Consider the following 21,003-nt stretch of genomic DNA (forward strand, 5'->3'; position numbering starts at 1 on the left):
CCGTTCGGCAATTTCATTGGTCTAATGAAAGCTTCATGCCGCCCAAAAACTGAGCATGTCACAGAATGTTTTTTTTGTTTGTTTTTTTTTATGAAAAAAAAATTGAAAGCGGGAAAAATCCATATTAGCCGCGTCATTGTTTAAGCCGCGAGGTTCAAAGCGTGGGAAAGAAGTTGCGGCTTATAGTCCGGATATTACGGTAGCTTCTAGCAATGTTAATTTTGACAGCTGTTTCAGGTTTAATACCTTTTATTCTGTCACATTTTAGTCATTTCATCTTTTGTTAGTTATTATTAGTTGACTAAAACTCTGGGCAGTTTGTCTAGTTTAAGTCAGCCATTTAGGTCACATAGTAAGTGCATTTTTTCCCCCCGAGTTTTTAATTTAAATGTAATTTTTTTTAATTATGAATATTTAGGCTACCTCTAACTTCCATCATGTGCACATTCCTTGAAAATGGTGGAAATTGAGCTTTACAAAAATGCCAGGAGTATTACGGTACTACTAATATTCAACAAATGGCATTTGTTTTTTTCCATAGGGAAGGTTAGTTACAAGTGAAGTGTCCTGTAGGCTTGGGTGGTATACTGTATAACGGGGTATTTGGAAGAAGCCACAGGAGGATTTTTCAATACCGTCAACTATTCCTTTGAAGTTTCAATAAATTTGAATATTTGTAGCTACTTTTTATGATAATACCTGCAGTCAACTTGTGCATTACATTAGGAGATAAAGCATATTGCATTCTTTCAACCTGTCACATTATTTTACATGATGAAGCTTACCGTAGTTCCCCAGAATAGTTGAACCAGTCACGTGTTTGTAAGTAGCACAATTGGAGAAGGCCATCTGGTGAGTCCACAGCATTCTATATCGATCAGCGAGTCTCTGTTGTGCGGCGCACATGAGGTGTTGAAGCCATCAGATATCTTATAATGGCTTTCTGCCAGAAGTCAGAGCGCCTGATGAGTTCTGTACAGCTGCCATTTTCCCCCTGTGCTTTCTACTAGTCTTTTATTATTTTTATTTTTTTCTCCCATCTGGTCCATGTACACGCGCTTGTCTTCCTTCGGAAAAGCATGCATCCCAACTTTGTTCATTTGCACAATTTCTCTCGTTCACTTTCGCTTGTAAATGTCCATACAGATCGAAAATGGCATTTTCTTTAACTTTATGAGCTGTATTTGCTGGTCTTTGTAATTAGTTTGTTTTGCTCGTTGGCATTTCGCAATTAGTTTGCTAATTTTGTTAGCATTCTGGTAAGAAGCCCAGTTGACTTTTCTTGTGTTTGTAGAGCCCTCTTGTGTGCTATGCTGGTAATACCGTAAATCCTGGAACAAGAGAACTGTATGACGACATAAATCTGTATACCGCCCAAGCCTACTGTCCTGGCTTCGCATCAGTTTAAAAGATTGAATAAGTGACTTAAGTGATCACCTGGGAACTGTGTGGGAGAGCCTGGCAGATCAACTCAATCAGACCGTGCAGCTCAAATATGTAATGAGAGGATTGAATGAAATATTCTGCACGCATGCATGCTTAGGATTGGACAAAACAGTTGAAAATGAGCTTCATGTCAAATGAAATGTCCATTAGTCTCGCGTGGAATTCTCTTGTTACATTTTCGTAGACTAAAATGAAAATTAATTTGTAATAGTTATAGTTTTTCCCAGTGCATGTCGTTATCGTAGTAATTTTAGACAGGAAAAATAGGTTGTTGACTAAATTAACACTGGCTTCTAAGGGTGTGAACTTTTTAAATGTAATTGGGATCCTTAATATTAGGTAACATTTTTAAATTCACATTGCAGTTGTCACCCAACATATTTTGTGTTATTGCTAAACTAGACGATAGGCTATATAGGCCTGGGGAAAGTTGTGTAAAGGTTGACTCAGAGATATGACTTAGCTGCAGAAAGTAAACTGCATAGTGGGTAAATATCCACAGCATCGAAGGGTGTTGAAGTGCTAGGCTCAACTTCTCAGCTGTTTTTTGTCCTCTTTCTGCCTGGTGGCCGACCTGCCTATCCTGTGTCCCTCCCCTCTCTCTCCGTCCCTCGCTAGCTCGCTATGAAAGATGCAAGTGTTTATATTCTCTTAAGTATGGTAACTAATCCAGGGCTCTACAGTGCGACCATTTTACTCGCATATGCGCCTAAATATATTTCTGTGCGACCTGGACATTTTTATTTAGGAGCGCCTGCAACATTTGAAGGATTTTCGCTTTATCTCAATTAAAGCAAGAATTAATTATAATATAATAAACACAGAAATATGAGCCTTAGGTCATTAATATGGTCAAATCCGGAAACTATCGTTTCGAAAACAAAACATTTATTCTTTCAGTGAAATACGGAACCATTCTGTCTTTTATCGAACGGGTGGCAAACCTAAGTCTAAATATTGCTGTTACATTGCACAACCTTCAATGTTATGTCATAATTATGTACAATTCTGGCAAATTAATTGCGGTCTTTGTTAGGAAGAAATGGTTTTGACACAGTTCGCAACAAGCCAGGCAGCCCAAACTGCTGCATATACCCCGACTCTGCTTACACTGAACGCAAGAGAAGTGACACAATTTCAGGCACCGCATTGATTTTATGCAACGCAGGACAAGCTAGTTAAACTAGTAATATCATTAACCGTGTGTAGTTAACTAGTGATTATGTTAAGATTGATAGTTTTTATAAGAACTTTAATGCTAGCTAGCAACTTACCATGGCTCCTTGCTGCCTGCACTCGCATAACAGGTGGTCAGCCTGCCATGCAGTCTCCTCGTGAATTGCAATATAATCAGTGTCCAAAAATGCCGATTACCGATCGTTATGAACACTTGAAATTGGACCTGATTAATCGGTCGACCTCTAGTGCTAATCCACCCATGAATTCCTACTAGCACATTGCACCGATGATGGAACTGCTCCAGATACATTGAAGAATGGAAAAAATATTGATGTTCTCATTTCATTCTAGCCAGTCAGTGTTTATCTCCAGATTACTCATGTTTGCTTCTGCTAATGACAAATTGTTAAGCGTTTTATGCTGTTTTAACTCTCAACTTAATGCCTCATGAAACTATTTTAATCTCCTTTCAATATGGGTTAGATAATGTGAGGCTATTTGCATAGGTGGTGTGTACCAGTCTGACTGCAGGCTACTGCGGTAAAGGGTACAGATAAGCTGAGCCAATATATTTATTTTATTGGGGCCCCCTTTTCCTCAGAATAGCTTGGCTAATTATAAACCATCACTTGATTTCTAAAAAAGGAGCTGAGGTCATCAGTGCATCAATTAGGCAGTTTTGTTTGTAGCCTAAAAGTATTGCAGTATTCTTAGTCAGATAATTTGATATGTACTGTGTTGGTCATCATGCTGACAGAGACTTGGTGACTGACTAATGGTCTGGTCCTCTTCTTCCCCACAGTGCTGCCAACTCGTGCCCCTCCAGTCCCAGAGGAGCAGGCTTGTCCGGCTACAGGATGGGTCGCATCGTCAGCTCTGCAGAGCTACAGCTCATAAACGACAACTCCCAGTCAGAGAACGACAAGGAGGCCTCGGGAGGGGACAGCCCCAAGGTGAGCACCACATACAGAGAATCTCCATTGGACATGAATTTTAGTCTAAGGCTAGGCTTAAATTAGTCTGTGTCTGTGAATGCCCTTTTTAATTTAGTGGCAATCAGCAGTTGAAGCCATAAAGTGTTATCCCCACCACTGTTTTGGTAAAAAGCTGAGGGATGGGGCTGGAGAAATGTAACCACTCTCAAATTCATAGACAGAGCTATGGATGCAAGAATTGACCAACCATGATATCAATATAGTTTTAATGTTATGAGGGTGTACAGTGTTTGTTTACATTTACTTTGTTTTAGTGCTGAGTAGGGTTGCACATTTTGGGGAATATTCAGAGGTGGAAACTTTCTGTGGGAAGTAATGGGAATATATGGGAATTAACAGAAATATATGCAAATTAATACCACCTAAATGTAGATGTTTTTTTGCATTGGATATATTTACCATATCATATGGAGACAGAAACACACCTTTTACCTTATCATAAGTAGACATAATTGCAAATGGTTAAATCCTTCCAATAGAGAGAAATTCATAATTTTTTAACTTTAATTAAATGAGTAGACTCTTCACATGGAATTATTTCACTGAACAACAAAAGAGGAATATTGAATGATCCCCAATGATCCATCGCATCTCCCAAAAAAACGTTTTCAACATACATCTGTAAAATTAGAGTCTAGAAACTAAAGCTTTGGTTGTCTTCCTCTCAGGCTTCTGTCTTCTCCCTGGACCTCCTCAATGTCCACCTCTTGAACATCAGACTCTGAGGGCTCATCTTCACTGTCACTTTCCAACCTGGTTGAGAATGACTTGTCAGGCTCAAAAAGCCTCAAATTTGCCCCGATGGTCACCAATTTTTCAACCTTTGTATTGATCAGCCTGTCGCGTGCTTTGGTGTGTGTGTGCATGTGTTCCCAAACAAGGACCAGTTGCGATCTGAGATGGCTGATGTTGGTGGGATTTGGAGGATGATGGAGGCAGCAGGGGAAAGAGCCTCATATCCACAAAGTCCCTTCCACCAGGTGGCTGATGAGATATGTTGGCACGACTGCCATATTGCATCTCCATGCCAAAGCCCTTGCTTGGAAGTTTACTTCACCAGACTGCAAAGAACCTTGCCCTCATCAAGGCCAAGGTGGCGAGACACGGTAGTGATGACACCATAGGCCTTGTTGATCTCTGCACCCGACAGGATGCTCTTGCCAGCGTACTTGGGGTCCAACGTGTAGCTGCGGTGTGTATGGGCTTCAGGCAGAAGTCTTTACGCTTTTTGATGTATTTCAGAACTGCAGTTTCCTTTGCTTAGAGCAACAGTGAAGTGGGCAGGGCAGTACAGATTTCTTCTCTTACATCTGCAAGCAGAGTCTGAACATCAGACAGGATGCCGTTGTCTCCCTCAATCCGTGCAATGGTTACTATTTTAGTTTTCAGGAGTTTCAGGCTGCTTACCACTCTCTCCCAAAATACATCACCCAGGAGGATCCTCTTGATGGGGCTGTCCATATCGGCAGACTGTGATATGGCCATTTCTTGGAGAGACTCCTTCCCCTCCAGGAGACTGTAAAACATGATGACAACACCACCCCAACGGGTGTTGCTGGGCAGCTTCAATGTGGTGCTCTTATTCTTCTCACTTTGCTTGGTGAGGTAGATTGCTTCTATAACTTCATGACCCTTCACATACCTAACCCTTTCCTTGGCTCTTGTGTGTATCCATTGTTTTCAGTGCCATGATGTCCTTGAGGAGCAGATTCAGTGCATGAGCAGCACAGCCAATGGGTGTGATGTGAGGGTAGGACTCTACTTTAGACCAAGCAGCCTTCCATGTTCGTAGCATTGTCTGTCACCAGTGCAAATACCTTCTGTGGTCCAAGGTCATTGATGACTGCCTTCTGCTCAACAGCAATGTAGAGATGGGTGTGTCTGTTGTGCCTTGTGTCTGTGCTCTTGTATAATACTGGTTGAGGGGTGGAGATGTAGTTAATTATTCCTTGCCCACGAACATTCGACCACCCATCAGAGATGATTACAATAGTCTGCTTTCTCTATGATTTGCTTGACCTTCACTTGAACTCTGATCTCTGCATCCAGCAAATGAGTAGATAAAGCATGTCTGGTTGGAAGGGTGTATGCTGGGTGAAAAACATTCAGAAATCTCTTCCAATACACATTGCCTGTGAGCAGCAGTTGCATACACAGCTCGAGCAAGACATTAATCAGCATTTCTCTGACTACGTTCCTCCATTGAGTCAAAAAGAAAACTTCTGACTCCAGGAGGAATTGTGTTAAGGTTTCTGATTCATCATTTTCACCTCGAAATAGAAGTAGAGGGACTTTTGTCGAGGTTGCTTGTGATCGCTGAGGAAACTTTATGCACTTGGCCAGATGATTCTGCATCTTTGGTGCATCCTTCACATACGATTTGGCACAGTATTTGCAAATGTACACAGCTTTTCCTTCTACATTAGCTGCAGTGAAATGTCTCCACACATCAGATAGTGCCCATGGCATTTTCCTGTAAAGATGAGAGAGAAATGAGTAAAAAAAAATTAAATAAAAATACAATTCCATGTCTAGATAAATAGTTAAGCAGTTCGATTAAACAACTAATTTGTAAGATAAATGTTTTAAAATTAAATGTATATGGAAACAGGTGAATTAACACTCCTCAGTTAGCAGGCTCAAGCAAGCTAAAACCCACACGGTATCAAAAACTAACTAGCAGAAATTAACAAGTTAGAAATTATTTAAACACTTTGCTGTAGGCTACTATTTACTAGTTAACAAAAAATGTCTGTCATATAAAATATATTCACCCCACCCAGTATTGTAATCAAAACTTACCAGAAAGCATGTAGGGCCTGGCTCAGACAGTGTAGTAGTGGACTCAATAGCCTCTCATTAGTGTGCAAGATCTTGAGAATCAGCTGTACATGTGATGGAAGAATGCACTGTGCATGCAGAGGGTTGCAACTCCATTGAATTGGGGATAGTTTAACCAAAATATGCCACAAGGCCTAGAATTGCCTTGTGTATCCCTGAAAAAAGGTTCACTGTTATAAGCTAACTTAAAAAAAAATGAATATAAGCAAAATTCCCGGGCTTAACTTCCCATGGAAAATTTCCAGGAAGTTTCCGACCCTTTGCAACCCTAGTGCTGAGTGATAAGTGGTTTTTGGGGTTGTTTTGGTTCTATTATTAAAAAATAATCACGGTTTTGATAACGCATAGTGCATTTAATGACAAAAAAATGTATTATGTGGATTGAATGATGTAACAACACAGAATAAAACATTTAACAATAGTCCCATGATGGTAGTGACTGCCCATTACTGCACTTATTTACCATCATTTATTTACATTACTATTATAAATATTTCAGTTGTTGGGTATTTTACATTGTTTTATTTGACTTTTTTATTATTTAATTCCAAGTCATCTCATCTCTATAGAGCTGCTGTCTGACAAAATCAGTACTTTAATATTTCTTAAGTAAATAATGCATACTTTTATGACTGCTGAATATCAACTATCAATCACTTAGATCATGTATTTTCAGGTAGAGATACCTCCCGAAGCAACTGCTCCCTATCCCCCTCTCTCGCGTGTCTTTTCTCCCTCTGTGTGCCCCACACAGACTGGACAAGTAGGCGTGAAATTGTTTATGGTCATGTTGGTTAATTACTGCGCTAATCTATGTAGAATATTGGCCTGTTGGAAACTACAACTCTACTCTATCACAGTTTGGACTTGATTTGATTTATCTCTATTGGTTTTAAAAAACCCAACATATTTGATGTTTCGGTTAATTGCTTAACACTACTTTGTTTACACACATTGGAGTAAAACAAGTTTATTTGGAGTCTGGATGGGGTATGACAGTTGAACTAAGCTCGAGGCATTTCTAAGTTATATTCTTCAAGAATCAATGGGTACTGCAACTGCAGATTGCCCTTTTAAATAAGTGCACACTTTAATTAATTGGAGAGGAAAAGTACATTTACATTTACGTCATTTAGCAGACGCTCTTATCCAGAGCGACTTACAAATTGGTGCATTCACCTTATGATATCCAGTGGAACAACCACTTTACAATAGTGCATCTAAATCTATTAAGGGGGGGTTAGAAGGATTACTTTATCCTATCCTAGGTATTCCTTAAAGAGGTGGGGTTTCAGGTGTCTCCGGAAGGTGGTGATTGACTCTGCTGTCCTGGCGTCGTGAGGGAGCTTGTTCCACCATTGGGGTGCCAGAGCAGCGAACAGTTTTGACTGGGCTGAGCGGGAACTGTGCTTCCGCAGAGGTAGGGGGGCCAGCAGGCCAGAGGTGGATGAACGCAGTGCCCTCGTTTGGGTGTAGGGCCTGATCAGAGCCTGAAGGTACGGAGGTGCGGTTCCCCTCACAGCTCCGTAGGCAAGCACCATGGTCTTGTAGCGGATGCGAGCTTCAACTGGAAGCCAGTGGAGAGAGCGGAGGAGCGGGGTGACGTGAGAGAACTTGGGAAGGTTGAACACCAGACGGGCTGCGGCGTTCTGGATGAGTTGTAGGGGTTTAATGGCACAGGCAGGGGAGCCCAGCCAACAGCGAGTTGCAGTAATCCAGACGGGAGATGACAAGTGCCTGGATTAGGACCTGCGCCGCTTCCTGTGTGAGGCAGGGTCGTACTCTGCGAATGTTGTGGAGCATGAACCTACAGGATCGGGTCACCGCCTTGATGTTAGTGGAGAACGACAGGGTGTTGTCCAGGGTCACGCCAAGGTTCTTAGCACTCTGGGAGGAGGACACAATGGAGTTGTCAACCGTGATGGCGAGATCATGGAACGGGCAGTCCTTCCCCGGGAGGAAGAGCAGCTCCGTCTTGCCGAGGTTCAGCTTGAGGTGGTGTTCCGTCATCCACACTGATATGTCTGCCAGACATGCAGAGATGCGATTCGCCACCTGGTTATCAGAAGGGGGAAAGGAGAAGATTGTGTGTCGTCTGCATAGCAATGATAGGAGAGACCATGTGAGGATATGACAGAGCCAAGTGACTTGGTGTATAGCGAGAAAACAAAACAAACCCATGATTTGTTGTCATCAACTTTAATTTGTCACATGCTTCATAGACTAACAGTGAAATGCTTACTTACGGATTATTTTCCAACAATGCAGAGTTAAAGATGAGATGAAAAATAATACACAAAATTGAGAGTGACACGAAGAGTAAATACACAGTGGTTAACAAATAGAAATAGCATGGCTATACATATAGGGAGTACCTGTACCGAGCCAATGTGCAAGGGTATGAAGTAATTGAGGTAGCCATTTAATGTAGATACAGGTAGGGATAAAGTGACTAGGCAACAGGATAGATAATGGACAGTAGCAGCAAAAAAAGTTAGTGACTAAGTGCAAAAATGGGTAAATGCAGCTAGTCCTGGTAGCCATTTGATTAGCTATTTAGCAGTCTTGTTTAGATGTCTTGGGGGTAGACGCTGTTCAGGGTCCTGTTGATTTCAGACTTGGTACTGCTTGCTGTGCTGTAGCAGAGAGAACAGTCTGGCTTGGGTGGGTGGCTGTCTTTGACAATGCTTTGGGCCTTCCTCTGACACCGCCTGGCAGCACCGACCTGTAGCACGCGCTCCAGCAGGTATATCTCTCTGGTCACCCCTAAAGCCAACTCCTCCTTTGGTCGTCTCTCCTTCCAGTTCTCTGCTGCCAATGACTGGAACGAACTACAAAAATCTCTGAAACTGGAAACACTTATCTCCCTCACTAGCTTTAAGCACCAGCTATCAGAGCAGCTCCCAGATCACTGCACCTGTACATAGCCCATCTATAATTTAGCCCAAACTACTACCTCTTCCCCTACTGTATTTATTTATTTTATTTATTATTTTGCTCCTTTGCACCATATTATTTATATTTTAACTTTGAACTTTCTTCAAATTATAATTCTACCGTTCCAGTGTTTTACTTGCTATACTTTATTTACTTTGCCACCATGGCCTTTTGTTGCCTTTACCTCCCTTATATCACATCATTTGCTCACATTGTATATAGTCTTATTTTTGTCTACTGTATCATTGATTGTATGTTGTTTTACTCCATGTGTAAGTCTGTGTTTTTGTATGTTGTCGAACTGCTTTGCTTTATCTTGGCCAGGTCGCAATTGTAAATGAGAACTTGTTCTCAACTTGCCTACCTGGTTAAATAAAGGTGAAAAAAATAGAGGCCCCAAGTTAGTCAATATGCTCTCGATGGTGCAGCTGTAGAACTTTTAGAGGATCTGAGGGCCCATGACAAATCTTTTCAGCCTCCTGTGGGGAAGAGGCATTGTTGTGCCCTCTTCAACTGTTGGTGTGTTTGGACCATGATAGATCCTTTGTGATGTGGACACAGATAAACTTGAACCTCATGATCCACTCCACTACAACCCTGTCGATGTGAATGGGGGTGTGCTCACCCCTACGTTTCCTGTAGTCCACAAACAACTCATTTGTCTTACAGACGTTGAGGGAAAGGTTGTGGCCCTTGTCCTGCGAATTGGAGCGGGTCCAGGGTGTCTGAGATGCTGGTGTTGTGAGTCATGACCAGCCTTTCAAAGCATTTGAGTGCTACGGGACGATCGTCATTTAGACAGGTTACCTTGGCATTCTTGGGCACAGGGACTATTCTTCCCTACCAAGCAAAAAGGCAGTAACTGCTCATAGTGTGGAACTGAGAAATATGGCTTTTATTTACCTTGGTTTCACAGTAACTTTATGCAGTTACAGCTAACATGACCCCCATTTTCTCCAAAACACAATTCAATAGAGGCAGGATACTTGTCCACATGATTAAGCATGTATTTAATGTAGCAAAAAATGACTAACTCATTTTTTACCAAATGAGCAGTCACTGCCTTTTTGCTCGGTAGGGCAGAATTGTGGTCTGCTTGAAACATGTATGTATTAGACTGGGCCGGGGAGAGGTTGAAAATATCAGTGAAGACCTTTTCCTGCTTGGCAGCTCATGCTCTGAGGACGTGTCCTGGTAATCTGTCTGGCCTTGTGAATGTTTACCTGTTTAAAGGTCTTACTCACATCGGCTATGGAGAGTGTGATCACACAGTCATTTGGAACAGCTGGTGCTCACACGCATGGTTCAGTGTATCTTGCCTCAAAGCAGGCATAGGAGGCATTTAGCTCATCTGGTAGGCTCATATCACTGGGCAGCTCATGGCTGGGTTTCCCTTCGTAATCTGTGATAGTTTGTAAGCCCTGCCACATCCGACGTGCGTCAGAGCTGGTATAGTAGGATTTGATCTTAGTTCTGTATTGACGCTTTGCTTGTTTGATGGTTCGTCGGAGGGTGTAGTGAAATTTCTTATAAGCATTTGGGTTTGTGTCCCGCTCCCTGAAAGCAGCAACTCTAGCCTTTAGCTCAGTGCTGATGTTGCCTGTAATCCATGGCTTCTGGTTGGGATATGTACGTACGGTCACTGTAGGGACGTCGTTGTCGATGCACTTATTAACCTCTCTGGGACATGTGGGACGCTATAATACGAGTATTATACACCATTTTAAAGATAATATTCTCTTTAATCCATCCACAGTGTCCGATTTCAAAAAGGCTTTACAGCGAAAGCATAACATTAGATTATGTTAGGACAGCGCCTAAACAAGAAAAACCACACAGCCATTTTCCAAGCAAGGAGAGGTGTCACAAAAAACAGAAATACAGCTAAAATGAATCACTAACCTTCGATTATCTTCATCAGATGACACTCCCAGGACTCAATGTTACAAAATACATCTGTTTTGTTCGATAAAGTTCATATTTATATCCATAAACCCCATTTTTACATTGGCGCGTGATGTTCAGAAAATGTCTTCCCTCAAACTTCCGGTGAATGAGCACATCAATTTACAAAAATGCTCATCATAAACGTTGATAAAATTCACAACAGTTATTGAAAGAATTATAGATACACTTCTCCTTAATGCAACCGCTGTGTCAGATTTCAAAATAGCTTTACGGCGAAAGCACGTTTTTCAATATTCTGAGTACAGAGCTCAGCCATCAAAGCAAGCTATACAGTTACCCACCAAGTTCTGGAGTCAACTAAACTCAGAATTAGTATTATAAATATTATCTTACCTTTGCTGATCTTCGTCGGAATGCACTCCCAGGACTCCCATTTCCACAAGAAATGTTCTTATTGTTCGAAAAACTCCATATTTATGTCCAAATACCTCCGTTTTGTTCGCGCGTTCAGATCACTAATCCAAAGGCATAACGCGCGAGTGCAAAACCAGAGACAAAGTCAAATAGTTCCATTACCGTTCGTAGAAACATGTCAAACTATGTTTACAATCAATCCTTAGGGTCTTTTTAACATAAATCTTTGATTATATTCCAACCGGACAATAGCGCATTCATTACAGAGGAAAAAGGAGCGGTGCGCCTGTGTGCTCGCGCAGTAAACAACTCGTTGGTCCCAGGCTTGAGTCAGCTCCTATTCTCTGCCCAGTAACAGTAGAAGCATAAAACAAGGTTCTAAAGACTGTTGACATCTAGTTCAAGCCTTAGGAAGTGCAAAATGACCCCACAGACACTGTAGTTTGAATAGGGATAGAAAAACTACAAGTCACTTCCTGGTTGGATTTTTTTCTCAGGTTTTTGCCTGCCATATGAGTTCTGTTATACTCACAGACATCATTCAAACAGTTTTAGAAACTTCAGAGTGTTTTCTATTCAAATAATATGCAATCCTACCTTCTGGGCCCGAGTAGCAGGCAGTTTAATTTGGGCATGTTATTCATATGAATTTCTGAATACTGCCCTGTCACCAAGAAGTTAATGAAGCCAGTGACTGATGCCATCGGATGAATCCCGGAACATATTCCAGTCTGTGCTAGCAAAACAGTCCTGTAGCTTAGCATCCGCTTCACTGGACCACTTTCGTATTGAGTGAGTCACTGGTACTTCCTGTTTTGAGTTTTTGCTTGTAAGCAGGAATCAAGAGGATAGAGTTATGGTCAGATTTGCTAAATGGAGAGAGGGATGTGTATGCATTTCTGTGTTTGGAGTAAAGGTGATCTAGAGGTTTTTTTTCGCCTCTAGTTGCACAGGTGACATGCTGGTACAAATGAGGTAAAACGGATTTCAGTTTCCTGCATTAAAATCACGGCCACTAGGAATGCCACCCCTGGGTGTGCATTTTCTTGTTTGTGTATGGTGTTATACAGCTCATTGAGTCCAGTCTTATTGCCAGCATCGGTTTATGGTGGTATAAAAATATAATGATAACGATCTTGGTAAATAGTATGGTCTACGGCTTATCATAAGGTATTCTAATGTGAGCAGAACCTCGAAGAGACGCACACCCCTCCCCTGAGCGTCCCCGACGCTACCGTTCTGTATTGCCGATGTGTAGAAAAACCAGCTAGATTAAGATTTTCCTTGTTCCGCCACAACTCAGAGATACATAGGATATTACAGTTCTTCAGATCACATTGATGGGATGCTCTCAAACAGAGCTTGTCCAGTGATTGCACGTTAGCCAATAGCGCCGCCTACTTCTCAGTTTCAGGGATTTGGGCCTGGTCTGGGATAATCAATATGTCCTTCGCCTCCGACTCATTGAAGTAAAAGTCCTCATCCAAATCGAGGTTGGTGATGGCTTTCCAGAAGCTCTTTTAGGTCATAGGAAATGATGGCGTAAATATGTACAAAAAAAGTTAAGATCAACAACCGAAAATACACAAAATTGTTAAATTGGTTGCTAAACGGTTGCTATTCCCTCCAGTGCCATTGCTCACAAGATGTTCTATGCTACCTAGTAAATGATACCCTTTCTTCCTTCCTCTTCTTCCCTTTAGGATGATTCCAAACCGCCATACTCATATGCACAACTGATAGTCCAAGCCATTACAATGGCACAGGACAAGCAGCTCACACTAAACGGAATATACACTCACATCACCAAAAACTACCCCTACTACAGGACTGCAGACAAAGGCTGGCAGGTGAGAAATGGCGTCTTTCAATACAAATAATTTCAATGAAAATGGTGCATGTGAGGGAAAAGATCTGAACCTGTTTTGAATAGCATTAGGATTCCACCACATGGTTATATTTGAAATATCTCAAAAACCACAGAGTATAGCCCCTTGACTTTTTCCAAATGTTCTTGTTTCAACATGGATCAACATTGTAGTTACTCTACAATACTAACTTAATTGACAGAGGGAAAAGAAGTATGTACAGAATAAAAATATACCAAAACATGCATCCTGTTTGCAACTAGGCACTAAAGTAATACTTGGCAAAGCAATTCACTTTTTGTCCTGAATACAAAGTGTTTGGGGCAAATCCAATACAACACATTACTGAGTACCACTCTCCATATGTTCAAGCATATTGGTGGCTGCATCATGTTATGGGTATGCCTGTAATTGTTAAGAACTGGGGAATGAATGGAGCTAAACACAGGCATAATCCTAGAGCAGGGGAACTCTACTCTTACCGTATGAGGTCCAGAGCCTGCTGGTTTACAGTTCTACCTGATAATTAATTGCACACACCTGGTGTCCCAGGTCTAAATCAGTCCCTGATTAGAGGGGAACAATGCAATAAAATGCAGTGGAACTGGTTTTGAGGTTGAGGGTCCTAGAGGAAAACCTGTTTCTCTCTGACACTGGGAGATGAATTCACCTTTTCAGCAGGGTAGTAATCTTAAACAGAAGGCCAAATCTTCACTGAACTTGCTTACCAAGAAGTCTGTGAATGTGGCGGAGTTACAGTTTTGACTTAAATCTGCTTGAAAAGCTATGGCAAGACCTGAAAATGGTTGTCTAGCAATGATCAACCAATGTTTGACAGCTTGAAGAATTTTGAAAAGAATAATGGGCAAGTGTTGCACAATCCAGGTGTAGAAAGCTCTTAGAGACATACCCAGAAAGACTCACAGCCCTAATTGCTGCCAAAGGTATTTCTACCAAGTATTGACTTGGTTGTGAATAATTATGTAAATGAGATTACTTTTTAATTTTCAATCAGTTAGCAAAGATTTCTAAAAACAAGTTTATTGTGTCTAGATGAGTGAGACTTTTTAAATACATTTTGAATTCAAGCTGTTCAACAAAACGTGGAATAAGTAAAGGGGTATGAATACTTTCTGAAGGCACTGTATATTAAGAGGTGCTTTGACTAATATGCAACCTTGTAAAAGTACACATTCACTTTGGCTTCAAACTGAAGCGTGGTACATGGCTTATCCCATTTGTTTCCATGCTGTTTTTGAGCATGTGCCATTGATGAACTGTGACGTGAATAACAGCCTTGGCTGCAGTGTGTTCGTACTAACACGACGGCGTATTCTGTTGTAGAATTCGATCCGTCACAATCTGTCATTGAACCGCTACTTTATTAAAGTAGCCAGATCGCAGGAGGAACCGGGCAAGGGCTCGTTCTGGAGGATAGACCCGTCCTCAGAGGGCAAGCTCATGGAGCAGGCCTTCAGGAAACGAAGGCCGCGGGGTGTGCCCTGCTTCAGGACCCCCCTCGGACCCCTCTCCTCCAGGTATGGACCTACTCACTCTCAGGTTTCAGTCGCACGATGAGCTCGCTGCATGCTTTACTGCAGGGGTCTCCATCCGGTCGCTCGCAGCCCATTTATCCACATTGACATTATCCCGTCCCTAGTTAGCTCCAGTTGGCCTAAAAAATCCAAATGTAACAATATCTGCCAGTTAATTTCCAGTAGTGCACGCATTTCTCTTCCATTCACTTTGTGTAGCTTGTAAGACAGAATGATAACTGTCTTCTGGGGGTAGGCTTGGGCGGCATACCGTATACCGGGGTATTTGGAAACAGCCACGGCATGGTTTTTCAATACCGTCAATACCATTGAAACTATTTCTTTTATGTTTTTCAATATTTTTTTACAAATATTTTCTTACTTTTTAAGTAAATACCTGCAGTCAGCTTGTGTAATATGCTAGGAGATGAAGCAAATTGCGTTCTTAATTTCTCCTGTCACATTATTTTACATTATGAAGCTTACCATAGTTCCCACAACAGTTGAGCCAGTCATGTGGAGTGGCAGGTTGGTGGTTAGTTGGGCCAGGAACCGAAAGGTACTGGAGAAAAGTAGCTCAAAATCAGTCAGTGCTATCTGCTGATAGAAAGCCTATGAATTCTCATTCGAGTGGAGAAATTCAACTGAAGCACAAAATGCCAAGTCTGATGCCGAGCAGAAATTACAATAAGAAGCATTTTACATCTGAGTTTACAGAACACAGCAAGATAAAACAATAGTTTAATTTTTTTCCTGTGTGAGAAAAAGCAGAGCCAGTACTGTTCGTCCTTCAGACAAACATGTTTCAAAACTTTGTTAATTTGCACAATGTCTCATTTACATTTGCTTGTAAATGTCCAAACTCACCAAAAATGACGTACAGTAGCTCCTATCTAGGCCATCCAGCTGATAAAGTTATACATGTATGTTTTTGCAATTCGTTTATATTCGTTTGTGCTCTTTAGCGTATTTAGTTGGCAACCTCCATGGAAATGTTCCGTTACTTGTGCAAATTTTGTTAGTATTCTCTTAATAGACGGCCAATATATATATATATATATATATATATTGGTTTTTTTGGTGTGGCCTTGTGTACTAAGCCGGTAATACCGTGTATCCCAGGATGCGATCAAGACAGTATGACAATATGAAAGTATGGATACCGCCCAACTCTAGGAGACAAAAAGACTTTCCCCAAAACCTCAATTAAATGTTAACGGCAAAGTAGGCTTACCTGGCAGAATTCTATCATGATTATTTGATCAACCGGGTGGGCTTTGTTTAGCAAACTCTGTCATGACATGCAGCAGCAAAAACATTGCTAGACCAGCACAGTCCTCTCGCAAAAGTGGTATTGCATGCAAATCAAAATGTATTTTTTTCCAGCCCCCAAAAAATGGTCTTCAGTGTGATTTTTAAGTATTGGTGTGGACTCAGAACATCACATTTCATTGTTTCTCTAAGAATAATTGTAATTTTGAGTGAAAAACGACAAAATCCCAAACCGGGAAAAATATAACGGGACTGAATTTGGGAAAATACTGTATTTTAAGCTAGGAAGAAATGTAGTATTACGCGATATGTTTCAGAATTTAAAGTAGCTCTCATGCTATAAAAGGTTTGACACCCCAGCTTTACTGTTAGATTAGCATGTTTGTGCCATCGCCTTGTGGCCATATGTGGTAACTATAATATTCCCATTGGGAAAGTGTGACTATGGTGGTAAATTTCAGTGCATCTGTAAATCTAGGGCTCTGAGCATTTTTAAAGCCTATCTGCTTTTCCCTTTCACAGGAGTGCCCCAGTCTCCCCTAATCACTCTGGGGTGCTCTCGGCCCACTCGAGTGGGGTGCAGACCCCTGACAGCCTATCCCGAGAGGGTTCCCCTGTCCCCATGGAACCAGAGCCCGCCCCGCCCCCTGCCACGGCAATCCAGCCCAAACTAGCTGTCATCCAGGAGGCCCGCTTTGCACAGAGTACACCAGGTGAGAGACGCCCATTTTTGTCCAATCACATTGTGGGAGTCTTCTCCAATCCAATGTACAAATGTGCAGCCGTCACATGTGGATCCTCCGTTAAAGAAAGCTATTGTTTGTCCAGGCTCCCCTCTCAACAGCCAGCCGGTGCTCATCACGGTTCAGCGTCAGTTACCTCAGACCATAAAGCCGGTGACCTATGCCGTGGCCACGCCTGTGACTACCAGCACCAACCAGAACCAGCAGCCCGTCATGCAGACGGTGCACGTCGTCCACCAGATCCCTGCCATGTCTGTCACCAGCGTGGCCGGGCTCAGCACCGCCAACACCTACACAGTGGCCACCCCCGCCATGGTCACCCTCCAGACTGAGCCCCAGGAGAACGGAGACTACTCAGAGGCCAAAGGTGAGGGAAGGAGGATGGTGTAGTGTGTTTAGATGGACAGATTGTGTTGACTCATGGTAGTAGTGGTTTCAGCCAGGTTTACGTAGGTCTGTTTTACCCTTGACCAAGGCACCTGTGTGTGTGTGTGTGTTGTCTTAGTAAATGTGAAATGTATCATGTTGATCAGTTATTGTAGTGCCTGTTGGGTGTCAGTTATTAGAGGTCATGGTCATTACTCTTCTTTTTTTCCTATGTTTGTCTCTAGTAAAAGTAGAATCTGTTCCAACCATCACCCACGCCTCTATAGGCGGTGGCAGTCGCATCATCCAGACCACCCAGTCGGCCACGCCCTTACAGACGCTGACCTTAGTGCAGCAGCAGCCGCCCTTGGGCCAGCACCAGCTCCCCATAAAGACCATCACACAGAACGGCACCCACCTGATGCCAATGCAGGCCGCTGCAGGTGAGACACTGACTTAGAATGGATCCTGTCAAAGCGCTTTATCCGCATCTGTAGTCTACCACTGCTCTGACCCCATGTGTAGTCTACCACTGCTCTGACCCCATGTGTAGTCTACCACTGCTCTGACCCCATGTGTAGTCTACCACTGCTCTGACCCCATGTGTAGTCTACCACTGCTCTGACCCCATGTGTAGTCTACCACTGCTCTGACCCCATGTGTAGTCTACCACTGCTCTGACCCCATGTGTAGTCCCTAGTAGTAGTTTGTTTAATTATCTAGAATTCATGCAGCATACTTGTCAATGCTGCTCTGCAGTGTAGCTCGAAGGGCCATATGAATCCCTGTCTGGCTGGAGTTTCCTACACTGTTTGGAAAAGTGCATATGTTCTATTGGCATATGTTCTAAGACGTTAGATTACTTAGCAGAGTATTCCATCAATTCCGGCACTGAAATATTTCAATGTTTTTCCTCATCTTCCTCCCCATGTTCAGCCACAGCTGTTGCGAGTCCTCTCCACTTGCTGGCCACTCACGCCTCAGCTTCCGCCTCCCTCCCGACCAAACGACAGAACGGAGCCCAGGCGGCCAGCGATCAGCCCAACGCTAAGCGCATCAAAACAGAGGAAGGGGACAGCGCCACCCCCACCGCAACCCGCGCAGCAGACACAGACTCGTCGGCAGCCAATGACCAAACCAGCCACCACAACTAGTCTTCTACAACAACACCACCATCTTGTTTTTTATTTTTTTCTCCTTTCCTACCATTTATTTCCCCCTTCTTCCATTGACTCCCAAGGTGCCAAAAGGAGAAGATTTGCAGTTGGGTTTAACCATTGTAGAGGATTGGAAAATATGACCACCCTTTAAAAAAAAAAAAGACTGAAGAGAACATTTAGTTGAGATTTGAAAAAAGGACAACTTGGACAAAGAAGAACTCTAATTTGAAGGTCCCCCTGTGAGACATCGCCACGGAGGAGGAGGATGACGACTACTCCAAGACCACAGGAAGCCTTAACAACAATTAACCTTTAACATGACAAGCTGAACTTTGACCACCTGCAGCGAGCAGTCTGACTGAGGCCCATGTTAGCCTGGCGGTCGCGCGGCACCTGTCTCAACTACCTCAGTGCAGATTTGGGGGGCCACGGCCAAGGGCACCACTCAACGGACCCATGGGATGACTGGACAAAGTGACCAACTAGCAGCATGAGAAGCATTTGACGCAAACATGACATGTCAATGAGTGCATTCAGCAAAATGGATCAAAACAGTCAGAGCCAATTCCTGGACATTTGGCAGCTAGCCTTTCATATACTGACCTAGCCTTATTGCAGCTGTAAGTAGAAATGCAGTATTTTGTTGTTCATTTGTGGACCATAAGATCTGTTTTGGATGCATTTTCATTTATATAGGTAAAAAAAGTAATAACAATAATTTAAAGAAAGAAAGCATACAGCAGTGGGGTCAATGACATTTCAATCACTCCACCTGAACTTCAAAATTCTCGTAGTTAGTTTTTATGTGGAATTTTTTTTTCTGTTCCGTGTAGTTTATTTTTACAATTCTATCAATGGAGTGTTTTTTTTTCTCCCCCCTGTCAAATCCATGTTCTGTCATATCCAAATCAATTTGCTTTGTTACACTTACATATTTTCATACTTGCACAGATAACCAGTAAGATATAAACATATTAATTCCATGTGTAGTTGATCAGATGCCTCCTCATCGAGCTTTCATGTAACAGACTACAGAAAAGTACCTGAGCCGTTAATGCTTGAATCCTTAGTTGAAACAATACCAAAGTGGTCACTCCACCTCTGTGTTTGGTAAAAAGCTGAGGGATGGGCCTGGAGAAATGTAACCACTCTCAAATTGACAGACAGGGCTATGGATGCAAGGACTGACTATCCATGGTATCAGAATTGTGGTTTTAACCATGTTTTGAGACTATACCATGCTTTACATTTACATTGTTTACAAACATTGGCGTAGAACAAGTTTATATTCTGGATGCTGATGGGGTACGAGAGTTGAACTAAGCTTATTAGGCATTTAAGTTATTATTTAAGAATCGATGGGAAATGGATGTAGCAACTAAGGATTCTAGCTTTAACTGTATATTTAACAGAAGAAAAGAGCTGCTTAAAACCAGACCAGATCTGCACTTGGTAAAATGTTTTTTTTTTTTCTCTCGTTATCCTTGGCTGTGGTGACTTTGGTGTGGACAGACACTTTGCTTGATTATTTTATTCTGTTCTGGCAACCTGACGAGTCTGTCTTCAGATTGTATATGTTCCGAACTAAAGAAGATGCAAGTGATGGATATTTGTTCCGCTTCAGTGGATAAATGCTTTTTTTTATTTTATATAAATTAATTTAAAACCTTTCACTCTCTATTTTACTTGTCCAAAGGTTTCACCACAACAGTGATCAGATCTTCTGCTCTCAGTACGCTTTTCATTCACAGATGTTTCAGAGACAACACGCTAGAGCAGCTGATGGCAGAGTGTACTTAGAAGCAGTGCGTGGCCATTCTGTTGCCTCTGACCAGATTATCGTTCTGAAATTATACATGTTGAATCGCTGCCGTTCAACAACACCCAGCAGGTGATTGCTAACAGACCACAGCCACCCGTTCCTTTTAGCCATTTAATCTTTCTGGTGTTCCCCCTCACAATACAACTAGAGAATGATGCACCATAGCCTCTTTTGCTGAGGATTTTCCATTTAGCACACAAGACTTTCACTTGTGATTTGAAGTGTTATTTAGTTGCCTTTTGACAGCTTCCGTGGGGAAATTCAAGATCTGAAAAATTAGACATGCTTTCTTTTAAACCCCTTTTATTGTATTGATCATTGTGGGAATTAGGATTTTGACAGTGCCCCAATTGACCACAGAGGGGCAGTATTGGCATGGTAAGCCAAACCTGCCTTCACATCACATACACTGTGCACAAAACATAAGATCACCTTCCTGATACTGAGTAGCGGAACCCCCCCCCACCCAGCACTTTGCCCTCAGAACAGTCTCAATTCATCGGGACATGGACTCTAC

At 42.2% G+C, this 21,003-nt stretch overlaps 1 protein-coding gene across 1 annotated transcript in view; it reads left to right on the top strand.

Annotated features, from left to right (window-relative positions):
* The window catches only part of LOC106606951 (forkhead box protein K2), a 34,875-nt gene extending 14,540 nt beyond the window's left edge, over positions 1 to 20,335 (top strand). Inside the window, exons 3-9 of the mRNA XM_014203447.2 lie at positions 3,428 to 3,578; positions 13,424 to 13,570; positions 14,933 to 15,126; positions 16,918 to 17,108; positions 17,224 to 17,505; positions 17,750 to 17,947; positions 18,441 to 20,335. Of these exons, the coding sequence (XP_014058922.2) occupies positions 3,428 to 3,578; positions 13,424 to 13,570; positions 14,933 to 15,126; positions 16,918 to 17,108; positions 17,224 to 17,505; positions 17,750 to 17,947; positions 18,441 to 18,658 (1,381 nt within the window). The 3' untranslated portion in view covers positions 18,659 to 20,335. The remainder of the gene's footprint in view (positions 1 to 3,427; positions 3,579 to 13,423; positions 13,571 to 14,932; positions 15,127 to 16,917; positions 17,109 to 17,223; positions 17,506 to 17,749; positions 17,948 to 18,440) is intronic.
* Positions 20,336 to 21,003: the final 668 nt, after the last annotated feature.

The sequence above is a fragment of the Salmo salar genome, chromosome ssa06 (assembly GCF_905237065.1).
Source record: "Salmo salar chromosome ssa06, Ssal_v3.1, whole genome shotgun sequence".
Classification (NCBI taxonomy): Eukaryota; Metazoa; Chordata; class Actinopteri; order Salmoniformes; family Salmonidae; genus Salmo; species Salmo salar.